The sequence below is a fragment of the Ursus arctos genome, unplaced genomic scaffold, assembly GCF_023065955.2.
Source record: "Ursus arctos isolate Adak ecotype North America unplaced genomic scaffold, UrsArc2.0 scaffold_22, whole genome shotgun sequence".
NCBI classification, from domain to species: domain Eukaryota; kingdom Metazoa; phylum Chordata; class Mammalia; order Carnivora; family Ursidae; genus Ursus; species Ursus arctos.
The window spans coordinates 57,955,865-57,979,331 of NW_026622897.1; the positions used below are offsets into that span (position 1 = coordinate 57,955,865).

At 40.4% G+C, this 23,467-nt stretch overlaps 2 protein-coding genes across 2 annotated transcripts; both read left to right on the forward strand.

Annotated features, from left to right (window-relative positions):
• Window positions 1-2,564: 2,564 nt before the first annotated feature.
• LOC113248282 (olfactory receptor 51I1-like) lies at window positions 2,565-3,500 on the forward strand. The gene has a single exon (XM_026489645.3). The coding sequence runs from the start codon at window positions 2,565-2,567 to the stop codon at window positions 3,498-3,500; it is 936 nt and encodes a 311-aa protein (XP_026345430.2).
• Window positions 3,501-14,595: 11,095 nt separating this feature from the next.
• Window positions 14,596-15,549, forward strand: LOC113248283 (olfactory receptor 51J1). Its single transcript, XM_026489646.2, has one exon. The coding sequence runs from the start codon at window positions 14,596-14,598 to the stop codon at window positions 15,547-15,549; it is 954 nt and encodes a 317-aa protein (XP_026345431.2).
• The last annotated feature ends 7,918 nt before the right edge of the window (window positions 15,550-23,467 follow it).

The window sequence follows — 23,467 nt, forward strand, 5'->3', positions numbered from 1 at the left end:
TCACTTAAAATGCCAATTTCTCATTCTCCCAAGTTGTCAAATGTGTATGAGTGGGTCGTTTTGAGTATTTTGAGGGTAAGACAGATGACCTCTATACGAAGATAACATATACAGGGCACCCTTCCACAGTAGCTGATACATCATACTCAATCAATGTGATTTCTTTTCTTGTAATTCTAAGTAAGAATTACCTTTTCTGGGGCGCCTGGGTGGCACAGCGGTTAGGCGTCTGCCTTCGGCTAAGGGCGTGATCCTGGCGTTCTGGGATCGAGCCCCACATCAGGCTCCTCTGTTATGAGCCTGCTTCTTCCTCTCCCACTCCCCCTGCTTGTGTTCCCTCTCTCTCGCTGGCTGTCTCTATCTCTGTCAAATAAATAAATAAAATATTTAAAAAAAAAAGAATTACCTTTTCTGTACCAAATGCTACGCTTTAACTTCCTCTTAGAATATTTCCCTCTCAACCCACACACCTCTTTCATCAGCATTGATCTCTGACTTCCTACAATAACAGCTCTTCCTACAGAGTGAAGTAAAAGGATATGACATGATTTTTCTGTCTTCAGAGAGGTTCTTATTTGATAGAAAAAGACAAAGTCCTTCCTTGGCTTCCCGCCCCAAGCTCCCAGCCTAGACTAGATCACCATACATCAAGATGCACCTTTCTTCCTGTTTCCTGCCTCCCCGTACCCCTTCCCTTTTATTAAGCCCTGGTGACAGGCTCAAGATACAGGCTCCATGTCTTCTTTGGGAGAGCTTAGGGACAACTAGGAGAAGGCACGCAAACAACTAAATGGCCACACAGGGGACAGAGTGCTAGATTAGAGGAAGGTGCTATCACAGGAAGTGGTTAACCACATGCCCCAGTGAGGGAGACATCACAGGACCGACATCCGAGCCATGTTCTCCAACAACGGTGCAAGTGGTATTTGTTTTAAAATATGATTTTTAGTTGAGCTGTAAGCTGAAGTGCTTAAAAAAGGGAAGACAGAAAAGAAAAACAAAGTAAACAATTACAAAAACAAAACAAAAATTCCAGGAATGACCAGGAGGGAAAAGAGGAGTTAGGGTGTGTCAGGATTTGCAGACGAGTCAAGTTAAGGAGGTGGATCTCACGGGAGTTTTGTCGGCGTAGGAAGCGCGCCGTTCAAAGAGGATGTGTGCATGGGATACAGTTTCCCTTTCATCTTAAACAGCAGCAGGGGAAGAAAGAAATCGCTGTTCCTCTTCCTCACATTGGTGGATGATGCCACTGACTTCCTCCCCACCAGAGCATTTTGAAGCGCCAGGGGATACCGTGCATTTTAGATTCAGGTTGCCTTTCCAGACAGGCTTTCAGAAGCCATCAGCAGCACTATTGAGGTGGGCCATCATGAATAAAAAGACTTGTTTTGGGTGCCTGCATCAGTTAAGTGTCCAACTTTTCATTTCAACTCTTGGTTTTGGCCCAGGTCATGATCTCAGGGTCATGAAATCAAAGCCTTGCGCCGGGCTCTGTGCTCTACGGAGAGGCTGCTTGGGATTCTCTCTCTCCTTCTGCCCCTCCCCCAGTTCTCTCCCCCGCAGTCCCACGCTCTCTCCCTCCCCCCTCAAATAAGTAAGTAAATAAGTAAGTAATAAATAAATAAATAAATAAATAAAATCTTTTTTAAAAAGCTTTTTTTTTATATGTGCAGTTTCAAAAACGTGGTCTGAAGGGACTGTACCCTGGGACTACTGTCCCTCCTTCCCATAGACACAGTGAGTATTGATTAAGCATGCTGTCGTGTGTGGACTGACAATGGGAGAGGAATTCTCCACTGGGCAGAATACTTCTTTCCATTAATAGAAATTCCAGTGGGCAAGTATTTGTTTTCATTAACGTTTATAATACTGACTTTTTCTATGCTCTCCCCCACTGTGGGTAGAAGCCAAATGATCAGATTGTAGAAAGAACCTGGAACTGAGCCCATTTTAGAGGTGTTTTATCCAGTAAAACTGGGTAAGTCTGTGTCTCCAGTGGAGAGCAGTCTTCAAAACTGCTTGGAGTGGCAGAGATAGGCATTTAGAATCTTTATCTCCTGAGCAATTCTCTACTAGCTTTGAAGTAGTTTTATTCTAATCCCTGTCTTCAGTGACTACTTAAAATCCAACATGCCGTAACAGGGAATTTAGAGAATGTCTGACAGATTACAGCTTTCCTTGTGTTAGTGTCTTTCCAATGAGGTCTTTTTACAACTACCCAATACCACGTCTTGATAGAGACATGGCAAACATTCACTTCCTACCAAATAAACCCAGTGAAACCACTATGGAGATTAGTTTGAAATATGAATGGTAAGATATTCTACCAGATTCCCTTATTCTGGAGATATGTCTATTGGCAAGTATGACTCCATATTTTTGTTTAGCATCAAAGACCAAAAGGAACTGGTCATGAAGGGGAGGAGGGACATAAGTTGGCAGATCATCTAAGCCAGAAGAAACTGCAGGTTCTCTCAGTGTCCAATAAGCTTTATTAGTCTCACCCCAGGTTGTATCTGTAGCGCCTGCCTAAGTCAAAGTCCCCAGACTCCAGACATTGGAAAATGGTCAACAGCAGCCAGTTCAACCCCCAGTACTTTCTGCTAACTGGTCTCCCTGGTCTGGAGGCCTTGTACCCTTGGTTTATCTTCCCATTCTGCTCCATATATCTTGTGGCCCTTTTGGGCAATAGCCTGGTCCTGGCAGTGATCAGGAAAAACACCACCCTGCACCAGCCGATGTATCTTTTCCTGGCTATGCTGGCCTTTGCAGAGCTTGGCGTCTCTGCTTCCACGTTGCCCACTGTGTTGGGCATCTTCCTTTTTGGTGCCAATGAGATCTGCTTTGAAGCCTGCCTTGTGCAGATGTTCTCCATACATTCGTTTTCCATCATGGAGTCAGGAGTCCTGCTGGCCATGTCTGTGGACCGCTTCGTGGCCATCTACAACCCACTGCGGTACACCGCCATCCTGACCAGGCCCCGTATTGCTGCCACTGGTGCTGCACTTGGACTGAAGAGTGTGATGCTCATGTTCCCACTGCCCTTCCTCCTGAAACGTCTGCCCTTCTGTGGCCACAATGTCCTCTCCCACTCCTACTGCCTTCACTCAGATCTAATCCAGCTGCCCTGCGGGGATACACGTCCCAGTAGCATTCTGGGGCTCTGCATTGTTACTTCCACTTTTGGGCTGGACTCGCTGCTCATCGTCCTCTCCTACGTGCTGATCCTCCACACAGTGCTGAGCATTATCTCAGGGGAGGGAAGGCAGAAGGCCCTCAACACATGCGTGTCTCACATCTGTGCCGTGCTTGTGTATTACGTGCCCATGATCAGCGTGGCTCTGGTGCACCGCTTCATGAAGCAAGCTGCACCTGCTGTCCGTCTACTCCTGGCCAACGTCTACCTTCTGGTGTCACCCGTGCTCAACCCCATCATCTACAACGTTAAGACAAAGCAGATGCGCCAGGGGTTAATCCAACTCTTTCTTCTAAGAAAATAATAAGGGCGTTCGGACCGGTGAGATGGTTACCCACAAGCCAGTCCTTTTCATCACCAAACGTGGCCCAGGGAAGCACAGAATATTCATCACCTTGTCCAAGTTGGAAAGCTTGATAAGGCTTCGTGTTGATGAATGTACTGAGAATTCACATTTCAGACACAAGAGGTCATAACCTAAATCAGTATTATATTGTATTTTGTCAGCTACTTTGTTATACGTGTCAACTTAAAACGTACCTACTGTTTAATCCAGAAATTCCAGTTCTTAGCACTGCCCTAGTTTCATACTCTCAGGTTTGTTTATGAACACAGAGACTCGAATAAGAATTTTCACTTCAGCAATGTTTGAAATAAAATAATAGTAATTAAAAAACCCTAACTGGCCATCAATAAGTAAATGGTTAAATGAATTGGGATCTATCCACACATGGAGTATTCCACAATGTCAAAAAGACTTAGATCGATAGGTATTCACGGTTTAAGCAAGAGATAGCAAGATGCACATTTTATAAAGCAATTTAATCATATAAATATCAGTTTATATATTTAAAAAATACGTGCTACATCGATAAAAATAATAGCTTCTTTTGGAGGAGACTGTGATGGTGAAGAGAGAAATGAAAGGAATTCTTACTTGATCTGTATTATTTTTTAAAAAATAAGAATAAGGCATTCCACATTTCCCTTCATTATAAAAATACACACCATTATGTATATGTACACATATTTACATTTATACTGAAAAACCGTTCAAATCTTAGAACAATTAGAAGCAAAGTAGGTACTAAGAACAAAGCCCTAAAATTGAGAATAAGCCCAGAAGGAATAGTTTTGAAAATCAGAAATCTGTACAGTTCTTGTGGAATGCTGACTGAGGAATAAAACTAATGCCTCCTACCAAGTCCTCATTGGAGAAGTCCATGGTACATGGGCATTGAGATGGAAAGCAGAAAGCATAATTTTCTAATGCTAAATATCCTTAGCTTGAGAATTTGAAATGTGAGGTCCCAAAAGCTGTGCTGAGTTGAAGTCCTTGCACATGGAGGGTTCGAAGGGAAACGTGGGAGGAGCAGATTCTGAGAGGCCTGTTTTCCTCCTAGGGACCTGGATTTACAAATGTCTCTCTCCCACTCACAAGACGAGCTGCCCCCCCACTCGAATTCTAACTGCACTTTTCCCTTCCTGTGGTTTGTCTCATACCACACATCACAATGGCAATGGAGTAATTATCTTTATACTGTTTCGTACTGTTTTATTTCTCTATGTCCAGTACACTTTAAGTTCAGTAAGGTAGGACGATGTCTTTTTGTTCACTCGGAATATACTGGCTATTCAATAAATGCTTGGTGGTGAACAAACTAATTATTGAATGAATTAACACAAGTCTACAAATATTTCCATGATCCTTATGTTTTTGTGTATGCATGAACCCCATTTCATGACACTGTATCCCGATTATTCTTTCTCTCCCCTCTTTTTCTGTATTGACTACCATTTTTCTCCCTCTCTTACTTTTTCAGGTTCTCTTTCTAAAGTCAGGAGGGCATGTATTGCATGGTGCACTAGGTGTTATACGCAACTAATGAATCACCAAACTTTACATCGGAAACCGGGGATGTACTGTATGGTGACTAACATAATATAATAAAAAAACATTAAAAAAAAAAAAAGCTATGCTCCTGGCAGATACTAACCCATTCAACTTCTCAGTAAAACATTAATGGTCTTAGTGCAAAATTCATCCTCAGTCCCAGCACTTGCGCTTAAGTTAAACATTCCCAGTAACGTTTGGGAGACTCTTGGCAAAATGCATGTGTGTTTTAAGCTTAATCATATATGGAAAAACTACGGTAGTGTTTTAGATATGGTATGGGAGATATGATTACATTTGGAAGTAAGTTTGAAAATAGGAAGGGGATGTGTGAGAGTGTTGTCAAAGTGATAAATGTTGCAATATATTTTACGAATCTACGCAACTCCTTAAGGGATGATGGGTCATGAGAAGAGATTTGAATTCACCTATGTATACCTATGATTTAAAATTCTTCATCCTTAAATGTCTTGGTAATCTGCCTCAAAACGCAGTGAAGACTAGTTCAGACTGAAGATTTGAATACGGGTTTCTTTTTTCTTACAGATTTTATAAAAAATTTTTTATAGCTTTCATACATATAGTTTCTTTTTCTCATGAGAATATCTCCATGCTGCTCATAATTCTACTTTCTTTTTCCTTTGTAAACATATCCATTCCATTCAGTCACTGTTCTTGCTCTTCCATCTTTGCCCACACAACAGGGTCACCCCCCCCGGGGGAGGTTACCTGATGACCACTAATGCTGTGGCTTTTTTCTCTCTTCCTCAGGCACACTGGAATCCAGGTTAAGATCGCATGGTGTGTTTATGTTACTCCCTGCCCAGAATAGGGAGCTTCAGAGAAGACTAGGAGTAAAAACTGTGTCTGTCTTCCATAAAACTGTGTCCCTTCCATAATCTACGACCTTCCTGTATTGTCTTCTACCCTGAAGGTGTTCTGATTAATGGCTCATAACTCAAGGATAACTGTATGCCTCTTATTAGCCTCAAATATCCATTCATACACCTGTCTTGCAAAACATTCTTACTCCTATAAATTTACAGAGATCTCACGTGAGCCATTTGTATAGAGAGCACTCCAAATGGGAAGAAAGCACTCCAAGTCTACAGATTCTTCTGCCTGATGTACACCATAAATCTCTTCACCTCACTTACACTGACCATGCCTTGTCTAAATTCACGTTCATGATCCTGAATATTCTGCCACTCCCTGAGATCAACATATCTTCCCAGTCTATTTACTGTGCCAGATAACTTCTTCTTTAGCATACCAAGATCTGTACCAAATACATTTCTGCTGGGTGTTCTCTATGTACTCAGCCCGTTTGGGTTTGGTTATTCTGTGGTGATTTCAGGGGATTACTTTTTGGCATTCGGTAACCCATTCTTGTGCTCAAACATCCGAACCCTTCCCTGCATTATTGAATGGATATTGCCTTAGAGACTTGGGTGTTTGGTTCACATTCCTGGTTTTTTATGGAAGGTACCCACAGGTGCTTCTCCACTGGCATTTGTCATCTGTTATTTGTTATCACCTCTATCCACAGGCTGGATTCATTGCTCATTGTGATCTGCCCATGCTGATTTTTTGTAAGATTCTAGACATTGTTTCTGTGATAAAATGGCTGAAGGCCCTCATATCTGCGTGCCCTTATGCTTAGTGTCGATAATCATTTTCTTCCAGTTGTACCACTTTGGACAGCCTGCACAGTGCCTGTACTCCTATAGGCTGCTATTGTCAATGCCTTCTTCTCTCTCTTCTTCAATCCACCCCAATACCTACAGCATCGATTCAAGAGAGATACAATAGCATTTTGCTTGTTCATGTGAAAAAATAGTTAGGGCATATTAGACTAAAGACGACCTTTGAGTTACAGAGTCTTGGATCATTCTGGTCTATAGTGATACCACTGTGGGGTAATCAGACTTGGGTATGGCTTTGTGTCACCATTACTGATTTATAAGCTATAGTGGACGGAGGAGGGGTAAGAGAAAAGAGCCCTCCTTCACCTGAAGAAATAAGGCCTTAAAGCAAAAGAAAAAGTGAAGTGGATAGAAACTTAAACTGAGGCTTTCCTGGGTGGAGAGAGCAACAGTATCTTTAACATTAAACATCTTAGAAATAAATCAAGCATCCCTGGAGAATGAACGGCGTGGTCCCATGAAAATTTATGCCATAGATTTGTTTAATGAGATTTCCTGGGTCAGAGTACGCACGTAGCTAATATTCTGAGGCTAATCCCTTTTTCCTTTAAATGCCTTACCCCGTCTCACAAATTAGGTGAATCCAAAGTATGAATATAGACTAATGGCAAAAAAAAAAAAAAAAAAAAAAAAAGATTTGGATAATTATTTTACTGCATCAAGCTTTATCTGGATTTTTTCCTAATCAAAGTGATTTTTCTTATTATAATTCATCTACTGATTTAAATAAAGACCAGGTCACTTCATCTTTCTAATCTGAATGTGATTAATATAATATAATATAATATAATATAATATAATATAATACTTTAAGCTTTCTATTTCCTGGAATGGCTTTAGACCCCTTACATATTTGTATTGAAACTTTATTTTAAAAAAAAAATTATCACTCATCTTGGAAATTCAGGGTTAGGGAAAATAAGTTTATAACTGTGAAAGAAGATTTTTTTTATAATTAAATTTTTCTCTTCTTGGAAAGTAAAAGATAAACTGTCATACTAAATATATTTAGGTATTAGAGAAAGAACATTTCGTTTCTTGTAATGGTATGCAAAACAAAAGAAAGACCTTCTAACATTGATCAAACTCATTATTAAAATTCGTTCAAATTTAACCTTTAGAAAGAGCCTAGGATTTGCTTTTGTCTTTGAATCATGACTGGTTTCAGAAATGGTCGTGGGTGAGGATGTGGAATTGAGCTCCTCTATTCATCATCCAAGAGGACAATGGGCGTAAATAACCATTGTATACCTGTTCTTTTTCTCACTCCAAGACATGTATCTATAATATCACTCAGACTGAAAACCAGGGGCATTTACTTGCTACAAAGAGATAAGTATCAGGATGCATTATATTATCTGTTTGCTAAGAATTGGGGGTGACTCACCTTTAGGCTATGCCTAATGTATAATTTAATTTTTTAATAAATGGAAATTTGTGTACCCCAGGAGCCCTGGGCAACATTTAAATGATTGTGTTTGTCCTGTTTCTTAATTCTCTACTTAATTTCCTAGGAAACAAAGTTGTAAAATTGTCTTATTTCTAGCCCTCTACTTACAGAAGTTGTGTTTTACCCCAGGAGGTACACGCAGACCTACACCCTTCACAGTTTAGCAACTAATGCAGTTTGGCCCACATCTGAGCATCTCCTTTAAAGAAGACAGGAATGAGCTGTTCTAACCCTTTTTATAATTCTGCTGATGCGGAGATAATTGGCAGTGCTCCCATCTACGTGATAAGTTTCTTATATTTTATTGACCCAGGTTGAAAGGGCAAGTTCCCTGCCTCCAAGAACAAATTGAAATTTGTGGGCATTTAAACATATTTTACATCATAAGAAATACTCATGGAAAATGACTTGTCAAACTCAGTTTAAGGTGTTTTAAGAAATGGAGGGAATTTATACTAGTCCAGAGTTCTGGTGTGCAGTAAGACATCGTTAAGCTCTTCATGCACGGGAATAATCTACTAAACCTGAAATAAATATCACACAGCTAGAAATTGACACCGTGGGTTATTTTCGTTTGTTTTTGCTTTTGTTTTAGGTTGGTTGGTTTGTTCATTTGCTTTGATCTATCACACATCAAGCCCATGGTTCCAACCTCATCAGGGCCAAAAGACCTGATTTCGTTTTTTAAGGTAACAGGTATCTCGCTGTTGTCCCATTGCTGGCATTTTCATTTCTGTCAAAAAGAAATTACAGAACGCTTTCAAAAAACAAAAGCCAGGAAAATGAAAAGCATTTTCTCTAAAGAAGCTTATATCTTAAAGATGATAGATAAACAGAAAGATAGATAAATAGATAGATAATTTTGGCTAAGCAGGAAAGAGAATACATGATTAAATTATCATCTTAAAAACGCGCATAATTTATATAAAACTAAATTCTATACACACGGCACAAATGCACTTGTGCTAGAGTAAAATACGTGTGGTGTGTGTTTATATATGTGGAATATTAGCATTTCATCAGTTTCAATTTACTATGGAAAAACTTTATGTGAAATGTGGAGTTCCAAAAGTGTGCTATGTCTGATACCCCAATATTCTTAGCCTTATTGGAAATACAGATTATGTAATTCCTGGATTTTGGGGGAGAGAATATAGCCTTCATTTTTAAAAACATAATCCCATCCCAATGCCTCATCTAAAATATATTCACCTCAGCAAGGGTTTTATGGAAAAATTACTGCAAAACTAGAAAAAAATTGTGGGCAAATATTTCTTGTGGAAACATGGCAAATATTGCTTATTCCATTCATTGCAATGATCTGAAATGTGTCTTTCTGAGAATGGTGTGGGGGTGTCCTTAGTACGACTTACTTGAGAAAAATAGTTAATAAATACGAACTCTAATTTCCATATATTTGTCAAGTGAAAGAAGGGATCCTTAAAGATACAGTGAGTGTGAAAGGTGCTGAGTTTCTAAAGGAAAATTTGACCAGAGTTCTACAACCTAAACCCAGTTTATAATGGAAAATGGCAATCTCCTTTATACATATATTTTACTAAATGTTTGAAACAGGTGCTGACACTTGGAGGAAAATATACCACTATCTCAAATTCAGCTCAGTATCCACATGGGTCATCCATTCAGTGACATTCTATCCAGCTTCTCATCAGTGCCAACGCGTTGAATTCAATTCTACTTTGTCTGCTAACACCATGGCGTCTCCTGGATCTCCTCTAGCTTATTTTCTGATCGCAGATATTGATCTCCCAAACTCCCTCATTTTCTTAGTCACACTAGATTTATTTGACTTTAGTAAGGCCATGTCCCACTCAGTCCCTGCATTTCCTCCAAGTCTGTCAGCTTGCTGCTGACTTCATACATGTCTGGATCTAGTCTGTCCACGTATCTTTTCGCGCGTTTGAACCAATCACACAAAACTCTCTTCTCTCTGGTTAAACCAGCAGCACAAGAAGTATATTTTAAGAACAACTTTTAAAAGTCCTATAAAAATGGGTCGTGGTGGATTTTCAAGCCAAGCCTTTTTTTTCTTTGACTCGTTGGTCAGAAAATTAGCCAATGAGCCAGCCGTCCACAAGTAATTGAAACTCATTGATCGGTGCAGCAATTTTAAATCCTCTTTTACACTGGTCTGGAAAGGCTCTCTCTGCCAGTCCTCTCTAGTCGTCTTATGCTGGTGATCAGCCTTTCTGATCAATCACCCCCTCCCTGCCCACAACCCAATCTGAAACCTTTCCTCACAAGAGCTTTAACCACTTGGATTTCATCGTCTCCTTTTATTAAACAACCTTGATATTTTATGGATACCATCAACTCTGTGCCCTGTTCCTTACTTGTTATCTGCATGTTTGTAAAAGTGACAGCCGATGACTAGTAGATTAATATATTATTTCCTCAGGATACAATTGTCCTATAATTGTTATAATCATACCAAATCCTTATAATGAACTTTTTATAAGCCAGACACTTTTGTACACTATTTACACATATTAATTATTTTATTCTTGTAGCAGATGTTTACTATTATTATGCTCATCTCAAATACGTCCTGACTCTGCCGTTGCTTATTTCCCCTAAGGGCCCCCGGGCATTGAGAAGGAGTGATGAAATTATCTGGGTACTTCTCCTCAGAGAACCCAGTCCCTCTCCATCAGGAAAGATCATTATTAATAGAAATTTGGGGATAATCGTAATTTGACTGATCCCTTCTGAGGATACCTGAGAAAGGAGACAGAAAGTGTGGGGATGCTGACAGTCACTGGTTGCTAAAGTTTCCCATTCAGAGCCACTCTGAGGTAGGTATCAACACCTCTATCTTTAAAATAAAGAAAGGAGCTTCATAAAGTTTAAATAGGTAAAGTTGTCCTGCACACAGCGTTCACCTCCACCTCTGTCCACTTCCAGGAATGTGGTATTTACTGCGTCGTACTCTCCTCTCTCTGCTGGCCTGTTGTGTCCCACTGTGTACTACAGTGGGCTTTGGATTAAACAATCCCCATTTTCCTCCCCAAACCTGAAATATTCTTGTCATAGTCAAGGACAAAAAGGACGCAAAGAAGCAAAGGGATAAAAACAGAGAGAGAGAGAGAGAGAGAAAGAGAGAGAGAGAGAGCACAAGGAGAGCCAGAGAAGACTGCTGATAACAGGAGAGGAAAGACCCTAGTTGCCAGTGTCCCTCGAGGTTTGTTTCTTCCAATATCAGGTCATCAGAGTGGCATAAAATAGAAATAGGGAGCCGTGGGATCAAGGGTGTGGTGAGGCCACACACAGGAGAAATACCCGCTCCACCCAGAGGCAGACCAACTTTGGTCCACTGACAAGGTTAAGAAAGACACGCTGGGCCTTGGGAGGAGAGGGAAGAAGATAAGCTCCCCATAGCTAGTGGGGAATGTTAGTGTCCTCTAAGTCCCTCAGCCGTGGGAAGTTCTGACATGTGTGACCATGTCTTGAGGTCAATAACTTGTCCCTAAATGTCCCAACCTGAAGTTTTAGCTCAGCTCACTGCAGTTTCTCCTAAGCTAACTCTTGCTGAGGCGACCTCATCAGGCCACGGTAGGTGCACAGGGATCCTGTACTCGGGCAGGCCATGGGCTTGGATTTTGTCAGGTTTTCCTCTCATATTTTCATGAAAGTAAAATTTATGAAAGCAAACAATGACTTTAACATCCTAGCATGTCCATAGTTTCCTTCTCTCCATGTTTTCTCTCAGCCCTGGTCAGAGTACAGTCCTAGGCACCCACTGCCACGGTCACTGGTTCCTGCATCACATCCCCCGACCTCTCCATTTAGCTCAGGAAAATTCGAATTCCTAAGGCCTCAGCTGAAACCTCACTTCTCAAGGAAAGCGTTCCCTGATTTTTCTTCTTTTCTTTTTTTTTTTTTCTCCCAGAAAAAGTTTTATTAGAACTGGTGCAGAGTTTAGATGGATGGACACAAATAACACCAACAACTTAACTACAGATATTTGAAAATATGTCTTCAAATATAGATCAAATTCTGCCATTTATGTTCTAAATATAATTTCCCAAGGGAAACAGTATAGTGAAGTTTCCTGTTACAGAAACTGAAATAATAAAAAGTGGCTAGTTTTATTGGAGGATTATATATACAGCACTTTCCTGTGTGTGTGTGTATATATATATTTTTTTTTTTTAATAATAATAATATCCCTGATTTTTCAGAACAAATTAGGTTTTTCCCTCTAGGTCCCTCCCATATCCTGAATTTTTTTTTCTTTCCTTCTTTCCACACTTCCTTTCTCCCTCCCTCCTTTCTCCTTCCTCCTTCCTATCCTCCTTCCTCCCTCCTTTCCTTCCTCCTTTCCTTCTCTCTTTCACTTCCTTCCTTCCTTCCTTCTCTCCTTCCTTCCTTTCCTTCCTTCTTCTTTTTTTTTTTTTTCTGTAGCACTTAACATAACTGTAACTAGATTAGAGAGAGGGCTTCCGAGTGTGATCCTTGTGCCTGCATGTACGTGAGAGAGGGTGTGTTCTTTGACACGTGGTTGAAAGTTGCAGAGATTTTCTGAGTAGCGCCAGGACTGTGTCTCCAGGGTCCCGCAAGGTGCACGGCACGATGGAGTGCTGGTTGCTTATGGGTGTGCATTGTCTCTGCAGTTTGCTGACGAGTGGAGGAGGTAAACTAAATGGTAGTTTCTGACAATAACCAGGAAGGCTTTTTCTTTGTAAATAGCAAGGGAATTGGCATAACTGGGAATGAAGATAAAACTTGCAACCAACATAGAGAAGATCAAGTGCATGTTGAAAGGGCTGTTACAAATGTAAGACTTGGTTGCGTTCTGTGTGGAGACTCAAGCATGTGAAGGTTGAACACTATAATCCTTCCATTTGTTTCTGAAAACAAAGCTGCTTTGCCATTCTTATTTTTAAAAATTGCTGTAAATCCAGTTGTCTAATGGGCTCTGTATGAAGTTGGCTATGTCTGTGTGCCCTTGTCCCACAAAATACTGTATAACTAGTGTGCTTGTAGTAGTTAACTCCACCACCTTTGTAAGCAAATGAAATTAGTTTAATAAAATAAGCCACCCATGGATATATTAATTTTTACTCATGTCAGTTCTTGACTTGACTGGGTGTCCCCTTAGCCTGCAGAGAACTAAATAACAACCAGCATGTAATAGTGGGGTCCTCGGACGTTCAGCAGTGGCTGAGTGAGGAATCCTCATCAGGAAAGATGAAGACAAGATTTCAGCAAGTGTGGAAATGTATGCACATGCAAATATGTCAGCAGGTTTGCGTGTGTGTGTGTGTGTGCGTGTCTGTGCACGCGTGCACGCGTGTGCTTGGATGAATTAATCGAAAATACCTCCAGAGGTCCTTCCTGCCCTGTTAGGCCAGGATCCTACTATGATTTCTGTGCCAACCCAGACAGACCTGAGCCTAACGTATAGACGGTTTTGAAGTGGTTTTCCCCTCCTCTCTGTTGCCTTCCTCCCCTGCGCAGGAGAATCTTCCTTGAAAGTCTGTTTCGGTTCCCAAAGTTGTTGCAGTGTATCACAGGTGTGTCTGAGTCAGAAAGAAGGCCCGATGGATCAGGAAGATTGTCTTGGAGAACTGTGAGTTGAGAGATTCTGTGTATCATCAGGACAGAATATTTTCATGAGCTTTAAAGTCTGCATGCAAATCCAACAGCCTTGGTTCTTGCCTCATTCTGTCCTTTCCACATAATCTTTTCAGTTGCTTCCCAATCCTTTCAAAGCACAGAACAGCTAAACCGAGTGTGGATTCAAACTCCATTCTTTTCTAGTTAATTTTCCAATCATTTGCTCCCAGCTCTGGTCACTGCCACTTCTTAGCCTTGCTTTGAACCTCAATTATTCCGTATGTCTACATTCATTCAACAGGTATTTTTAGCTGTTTTCATGTACCGTGCTGCTTGCCTTATCTCCATATTTACCAATAATATCTTTGTCCACCAATTCCTGACATTAGTCCACACCTTAAAACTGAAATTGCTTACACATGCCTGTCTCCCCAGCAGCTTTCTGAGACCAAGGGATCTGCACACCAAGACAAGACAGCCATTTTTCCCTTGGCAGATCCCAAGTGAAGTACGATTTAGAGGGATATTTTTCTATCAGCTTTGAACTTTACTCTGATGGAGACTGTAACCCCCTTAAGACCGGGAATTTCCTGATGGTGGCCATCTTGTCAATTTTCAGACCAGAGACCTATGGCCACCTCAATCTGTAAGCTTTGTTTTCTTTTTCCCTTCCCTCAGTGTCCAGAAGTCTTTCTCCATTATAATGTGATCTCACTAGCTTATTTCTAATCTTTAAGGTAGGACTGATCCCATGGGATGAGATTTCAACATGAAGAACTCCAATGGCTCTTTGGAGTTCTTGCCTACAACGTTCATTCTGGTTGGCATCCCAGGGCTGGAGGCAGAGCACATCTGGATATCCATCCCCTTCTGCCTGATATACGTCATCATCTTCCTTGGGAATGGCACCATTCTTCACGTCATCAAAACAGACCCTGCCCTGCACCAGCCCATGTACCTCTTTCTTGCCATGTTGGCACTGGCTGAGGTTGGTGTCTCTGCATCTACTCTCCCTACGGTGCTAGGCATCTTTCTTTTTGGCATCACTGAGATTAGTTTTGATGCCTGCCTTTTTCAGATGATCTTCATCCATTCTTTCTCCATTTTGGAGTCAGCCGTGTTGCTGGCCATGTCTGTGGACCGATTTGTGGCCATCTATAATCCACTGCGCTATACAGCCATCCTCACGCTGCCCCGTATCTTTGGCACAGGAACTATCATGGGGCTGAAAAGCATTATTCTCATGGCCCCGTTGCCCATGCTGTTAAGGCATCTGCCCTTCTGTGGTCATAATGTCCTCTCTCATTCCTATTGCCTCCACCCCAACCTTATCCATTTACCTTGTGGGGACATTTCTGTCAACAACATCTATGGGCTTTTCATTGTTACCTCCACTTTTGGGCTGGATTCACTGCTTATTGTGGTTTCCTATGGGCTCATACTCCACACTGTACTGAGTATCACCACTGGGGAGGGACGGAGGAAGGCACTCAACACATGCGGATCACATATCTGTGCCGTGCTCGCTTACTATGTGCCTATGATTGGTTTATCTATGGTACATCGCTTTGGACTCCACATGTCCCCTTTGGTGCATGCTATGATGGCCAATGCTTATCTCTTTTTCCCACCTGTTATCAACCCCATTGTCTACAGCATTAAGACCAAAGAGATCCATCATGGCATTGTCCGAATGTTCTCCCAGAAAAGAGCCAGACTTTAGACATAGGATAAAGTTGGAGTGGACTTCTCTCTATAATCACAGGTGGTCCTAGCTTGCGTGTTATGCAAATGGTGTTACTTTAAAATATGTTATCTGATGGAGGGTCTGCAAAATCTAGCAATAAACTGGAGTGGGGTACCAGTGGGGTAGACCGTCTGTGACACAACAGTGTAAAGAATTGATGTTATTTTTTAAATGCTGTGTTACATGAGGCTTTTCATTACCTCGACCTAGCTGGAGCAGGAATGCTGGAAGGATTGCTTATGAAAACATAACTCTCCCTATAAGTGAAAGGTAATCAGGAGTTGGAAGGTGTCCTAGGAAATCTATCGAGCCCTCTGTTCTAGGGAACAGGGATGTGAAATGGATTACATTCTCTTGAGTTGTTGGTACCTGATCTCAGTAGCAGGAGGATACACTAACCAGTTTAAAGGAGGTTTCCAGTACTGACTCTGGCTGGTATTTGCTCAACCTCACCAGGGCTCCCAGTTGAGAGTGACAAAGATTACAAATATTGTTTGTTATGTAAAATTCTGAAGTCTCCCACCCAGGATACAGAATCTTTTAAAAACCCGAGCATGCCCCTTAAGTATAGTTATTTATTTATTTATTTATTTATTTATTTATTTATTTATTCATTTAGGTCTGGTTGGTTATTTCTTTGTGGACATTTGAAATAATGTAGAAATTTCACATGTATATTTTCAGGGACAAGAACTAAGACTTTTGCGATGCAAATGTATACTAAGCACTCTATATTTGTCGTTTCAATCACTTTCCACAACCCCCACTTCCCACCTTCTTTAACGTGATTTTTTTTAGATGAAAAACTGGTGCTTAGATAAGTTTGCATTTTGCTCAAACCTATCCTATCCATCCAAGAGCAAATAGCACTAACTGAGCACATGCATGGATCAAACACAAATCTAAGCCCCAAAGGTAAAGTCCTGACCAAAGAGACATGTCCCTTCCCGCATGGAGCTTAGAAATTTTTTTTTTCTGCCTCTGTCTCTGCTCTACTTTGTACTTTCGAGAACTATGTTTAAAACCAATTTAAAATAGACCTTATAATACTCCCACACACAAATAAAGCTTTTTAATATGGATTTTTTAAAAGGTATGCCAGTACCATACTGTTTAGATTACTACAGCTTTGTAATACAACTTGAAGTCTGGAATCCTGATGCCTCTAGTTTTGTTTTTCTCTTTCAAGACTCCTTAGGCTATTCAAGGTCTTTTGTGATTCTCTACACGTGTTAGGATTCTTTGTTCTAGTTCTGTGAAAAATGCTGTTGGCATTTCAATTGAGATTACATCAAATGTAAGCTATACACTTAAAAGTGGGTACCTTTATCTATGAATATTGTATCCTAATAAAAATGTGTATAAAGGGGCTCCTGGGTGACTCAGTTGGTTAAGCATCTGCCTTCCATTCAGGTCATGATCCTGCAGTCCCAGGATCGAGCCCCACATTGGGCTCCCTGCTCAGTGGGGAGCCTGCTTCTCCTGCCATTCCCCCTCCTCATGCTCTCTCTCTCTTTCTCTCACTCACTCTCTCTCTCTCTCAAATAAACAAAATCTTTTTAAAAAATGTGTATAAAAATGCAATCTGACATTCTGAGAGTGTTCTAATCATGGGCTTGTGTGGTGAGAAGGAGTGAATTTTGGCATCTAATTTATCCTCACACTAATTTTCACAAAGTCTCTAGTTTGGAGTCCTGTACATCTGCCTTCCTGAGTTCCAAGTTCGGGAAACTTTTGGAGTTCTTAGATTTGCTTAGCTTCTTGTTCACTTGTCCCTCTGTAGTCAATTAAGTAGGTTCCTCTTTAGTAAAATCATGTCAATTTCCTTGTGCTACAAAGTCAGTTACCAGTCATCCATATGCTTTCTAGATGTCATTTTTTTAAAGATTTTATTTATTTATTCGACAGAGACGAGACAGCCAGCGAGAGAGGGAACACAAGCAGGGGGAGTGGGAGAGGAAGAAGCAGGCTCATAGCGGAGGAGCCTGATGTGGGCTCAATCCCATAATGCCGGGATCACGCCCTGAGCCGAAGGCAGATGCTTAACCACTGTGCCACCCAGGTGCCCCTCTAGATTTCATTTTTGAAAACCTTTTCACCTGTTACTATCTTCCACTCATTTATCTGTCACTGTGAGTCTATACTTGCATTATTATTAATACTTGAAACAAATACATTTGTTCAACTTATCTGGTTTCTATATTTTGATTTACATATTTTTTCCTTTTCTGTCTTCTCTCAGATATAAAATATTTTTAAAGTATTTTCCCTATTTATTTTGGAGTTACAAATTGTACTTTTATTCTACAAATAAAATGCAAACATATATAGTTTACAAAGTCAAAAGTTATTCAAGGGGCGCCTGGGTGGCTCAGTTGTTAAGCGTCTGCCTTCAGCTCAGGGCGTGATCCCGGCGTTATGGGATCGAGCCCCACATCAGGCTCCTCCGCTATGAGCCTGCTTCTTCCTCTCCCACTCCCCCTGCTTGTGTTCCCTCTCTCGCTGGCTGTCTCTCTCTCTGTCAAATAAATAAGTAAAATCTTTAAAAAAAAAAGTTATTCAAAATGTCTTCATCTTCAAATAAACAAAGAATTTAGCATGCTTTATTAATCATTCAATCCCTCCTGTTGTCATTTGTCATATTAATAATATTAATTGTGTCTACATTTTAATGTAGATATTATTGACAATGTTAGACATTAACACAGTTGAAATATTATTGGCAATGTTAGAGATTCACAAAGCCGAATTTTCCTATTGAATACATATATATATTCACAAGTCTCTATTTCAGTGATTCTGGTCTCCCTTCCCAAAGTCAGCAAACATTTTCAGTGTATTACATTTCTCTTTAGAAAAGCATTTATATATGTTGGCTAAATGAACATAAAGAAAAAGTAACGGGAGACACACACATACGAGCATTTATATGTAAACAAGGAATTACGTGTGTTTATACTTTTCCCCAGTGAACACTGTGCACTGCCCTCTAGTTGATGTTTCATATGAGCGTGTATCTTTGAGACCATCCATAACCAGTACGTGAGAGCACAACCATTTGTTTTCATCTACATAACACTCCATTGTGTTGACTCCGGTACATTGCACATTCTAGGAATTTATTTACCAGTTCTCGGTTCATGAATATCTAGCTTGCCTCCATTTGGTTTTTTCTTGTTAATATTGCCATGAATAATCTTGTATCTATGTCCATTTACATACATGTAAATATGTTTGTATGTTAAATTTTTTAAAGTTTTTATTTAAATTCCAGGTCGTTAACATGCAGTGTAATATCAGTTTCAAGTGTACAATACGGTGATTCAGCACTTCCGTACCTCAGCCGGTGCTCATCACAAGTGCTGTCCTTAATCCCCATCACTTACTTCACCCATTTCCTCACCCACTTCCCACCCCCATTTCCCCCCATAACCATCAGTTTGTTCTCTGTAGTGAAAAGTCTGTTCCTTGGTTTGTCTCTTTGTTCCCCTATGATTATTTGTTTCTTAAATTCCACATATGGGAAATTCATGGTGAACTCATGGTATTTGTCTTTCTCCGACTGACTTATTTTTAGAAGTGGAATTAAATTGGGGCACCTGGGTGGCTCAGTCGGTTAAGCATCCAACTCTTGGTTTTGGCTCAGATCATGATTTCAGGGCCCTGGGATGAGCCCTGAGTCCTGGGGCTCCCCACTCAGCAGGGAGTCTGCTTGTCTCCCTCTCTCTCTGCCCCTCCCCTTATTTGTGCTCTCTCTCTCTAAAATAAATAAATAAATCTTTTTTTAAAAAGAATAGAAGCAGAATTAAAGCGTTGAGTAAAGGATTTTGTGCGTTCCTAATTTTGACAGATACAGTGCTGTCATTTACCTCCATATAAGTCGTACCTATTAACAGTCCTGTCAGCAACTGTGCAAGTGCTTTTTTCATTCAGACCTTTGCCAATCACTGTCTTAACATTTTTGGGTTTTTGTTAATAAGATGCATTAAAAAAACTATCTCAATTTGATTTCCATTATTTTCTATTATAAGTGAGAGTGAGAACCTTTTCACATGACCAAGAAATTTTACATTTCCATTCCTTTGAAATTTATTTATCTCCTATGTCCATTTCCTATTAGGTCGGAGGTTGGCAATTTTTTTCTACAAAAGTGCAGGTAGTAAATATTTTAGGTTTTTGTGGGCCATACAGCTTCTTCCAAAACTACTCAACTCTGCCACTGTAGTATGAAAACAGCCATAGACAATACATAAATCAATGAGTATGAGTGTATTCCAATAAAACTTTATATATGGATGCTGAATTTTGAATTTAATGTAATTTCCATGTGCCACAAAATGTCATTGACTTTTGTTTTTTAGTCATTTAAAAATGTAAAAAGAATCCTTGTCTTGTGAGCCATACAAAAACATACACATTTAATATTCTATTTTTAAACAATATCTACTAATCTCTTACTATCAACAATCATGAAATTAATGAACTTCCCAGTCCACCACCATCTTCTACCTACTATCTTATTTTAAAGCATTATATTAGGGAAATGTTCAAATAGAGTACATTGAAAAAGAGTGCTCTCTTTTTCTATAAAGAATTTCTATAAAGAATTCCCATGTACTCTTCATTCAATCTCAACTTGAAGAATTATCGTATAGTCAATATTTTATCAATTTTGGCATTTTACTTTTCTACTGATTAGTGTCTAGTTTAAAACTTTAGTTTTCAATCTTAAATTAAGTCTTTTAAGCCTTAGCTACTAAAGATGGAGTAATCATCTACCAAATACTGCATCCCAAATGTAATACTACCATCCCAACTGAGGAGGGAACGGAAGGCAAGCTGAGGACAAAGCAGAAACTGACGCCCCGCAACCCCTCCCCCACCATGGGATGTACATGACATTCCTCAGTCACTCCCGGCTGCTCTAAAGCTAAGGAAAGGAAAACAAATAGTTAACTAACAGAGATCACAATCCTGCAAGACCTGAGTCTGTCAGTTTACACATGTCCTAGTGATTTACAAGGAAGAAGCTTTCTTATCACTAGCCTAACTTCCAGAGACCCATAAGTCAGTTTCCCGAAGCCCTAACATTACCATTCCCTCCATAAAATTGAGGGAGGCTGAGGCAGAAGGAAATGTAAATAAAATAGAATATCTTTTAAACCTGAGCCCATTGACAAGGACTTGTGATAGGAGGAATGTAACATTCCTCGCGGAGACTCCCAGCTGTCTTCATGTTAGTGCCTCATTAGACGGAGGGACAGCCTTGGCTTGACAATAACCAGATATCCAGTATCCTGTGAGTCTTCTTTAACATATGAAAGTACTTTCTCAACCTCCCTTTTTCCTTACCTCCCCCAACCCCATGGTATATGATCAGCTGCCCCTCACAACCCCGGTGCAGCTTTCTGCCCACGGGTCCTGTCCCCGTGCTCTAATAAACCACCATTTTGCACCAAAGACGCCTCAAGAATTCTTTCTTGGTCCTCGGCTCCGGACTCCACCCCACTGAACCTCACCTACATTCCACAACCTCACCACCAACTAAATTGTGTTATTTAATTTCTACATTCTCAGCGTTTATAACTTTATGCTCTGCTCTATAATCCTAATCTCCTTTTGAAGCAGTGGAAATGGTGTAGGGGTGGATATTCCTTGGAACCAGAATAGATCCTAAAATTCAAGTAGGCCAGATGCGGGAGGAATCACAAAGCCAAGGCACATTTGCAGAAACACTGTGCCTTCAATGGTAGAAAACCAAGGAGCCTTCCACAGTGAACATGTGAAGAGCTGCCGATTTTCACTGTCTAGAGAGAAGTATAACTAAATAAAGTCACGTATTAACCCTTAGGTCAATCATCTCTAGATGACACTCATCATAGCCCTTCTTGCCTGAAGGAAAGTACGATGTTGAGGCTAACATCTGTTAAGACACTGGAAAAAGAAATCCATTTTGCCTCTCTGACTTTTGAATCTATCAAGAGATCTGGGATATCTTCCCCCAAATCTTCAAGCTGTATCAACTCTGAGTTTGGTTGTATTCAAGGTACAACACCAAATGGCAATCCTGCCAACAAGCAGTCCCTCTCAAAACCACAGAGGCTATGGCAGTAAGCAGAAGGGAACTAATAATCACTGAGAAAAAAATCTGCCAGGATATGCAGTGTGTCTTTCCCTTGTCACCTAACAACTTCACCTTTCCCTGAGTCAGCTAGCTCAATTGTTGGTACATGCTGAGCACTCAGTAAATGTTAGGAGCTCTTACATTCATTAGTATTGTTATTTTTCCTGGTTCTATCCCTTAGGGCCTCAGGTCTCAGGGCACAATATTCATATTCCTGTAAGATCCCTCCAGAGGTTTCCCCATCCACCTCCTGCCTTTCAGCCCGGATCTTCAGGGGCATAAAACCACACTGAGCCACAGGGCAGAGAACAGACGCCCAGGAAGCCCTGAAGGAACAAGAAAGCACAAAGCACAAAGGTGAGGCTAGACTGCTCCAAGGATGGTCGGTGCTAAGATGACCCCTCATTGGCCCCTGCAATTTCCTTACAGTTTAACTCTCTCCTTACATTTCATTTCTAAATATTTGCCTATATTTCTTTTTCTCAGTCAGACTTGCCAAAGGGTTTCAAATTACATCAATCCTTTCAAAAAAATAATTTTTGAATGTTTTTTTATACTTTTTAATTTTCCTGATTCAAAAAATTCCATTTCTATATTCATTTTCTTTTTTTCCCATTTCCCCTAATTTTATTTTCTGAAGTCGTGGGTTTCATGATTTTCCAGGGATTCTTAGTTTGGCATTTATAGACACGTTAGCAGGGAATATAGTTCGACACCATGAATACTAGGAACCCATTCGTATTTCCTCTAAAGAAAGTTCGCAGATTTCCTTCTCAGAACACTCGAGAAAAATTAGTAACTATTCATTCACTCTCATTATATAAATTCTTTTATTTAAAAAATACAAGTCTGTATTCACCCCCTGGGGGCAGTATAGCGCCCCCTTTAGAACACATGGTCTTCAGAAATGGTCCAATCTTTCCTGCTAATTCACTCCTCAGGCCGCTTTAATTTGGCTGCTTCCCTCATCATTCTACTGAAATGTCTTTTGGGAAGACTTTACATTATATTTACATCCTTAAACTGAACAGGTGCTTTCCAGCCCTCCTTATACTGCACACCTGAGCGGCACTAAACTGTAGTGACCACACCCTTTACCTTCTTGGCCTCTGTGACTCCCATTCGCTTTGTTTTCCACGCACTTCTCCGAGCAGTACCTCGTTGTTTTCTTTGCTTTTTCTTCCCCATCTACACAATTGCTAATTGTACATTTCCTTATATGGATGGGTCTGTCAAATCTTCATTTGTCTTGGAGAGCTCCTACAAACACCAAACTCAACATGCACAAAGCAAACTATGACCCTTCCTCTACAGGTGTCTGCTACTCTACTGCCCCAAATAAAATGGTCACTATTATCCATACTGTTGCTCAAAGAAGACCTCCGGACGTCACCATACTTCCATCTGAGTAGAAGGAGGCTGTCTCCAGAATCTTATTTTCCTGTGTGTCAAGTATAAGATGAACTAAAAAGTGTCTTGATTTGGTTACTAGAAGGTTTTTTGAAATATTGATGACCAACGTTTCAGTGAGTAAATGAGTATCTGTAAGTTTATGCGTAATATACATCTATGCAAGAGCTAGAGGGAAGTGCACTACGAGGCTTGCAGAAAGCAGAATGCTAAATTTTCGTGCGTAATGTTGGTACGAAACCTGGAAAAATAAGGTTATTTTAAAGAGAAATTTATGGCTAAAGAATCCATAATTGTTTGTTACTGTTCTGGCTAGGGTACTGCTCAATGGTTTTATGAAAAACAATTCCAGGGGTGCCT

Excerpts from the sequence above, each read along its gene's own strand:
- LOC113248282 (XM_026489645.3), top strand. The coding sequence starts at position 2,565 with ATGGTCAACAGCAGCCAGTTCAACCCCCAGTACTTTCTGCTAACTGGT.
- LOC113248283 (XM_026489646.2), top strand. The coding sequence starts at position 14,596 with ATGAAGAACTCCAATGGCTCTTTGGAGTTCTTGCCTACAACGTTCATT.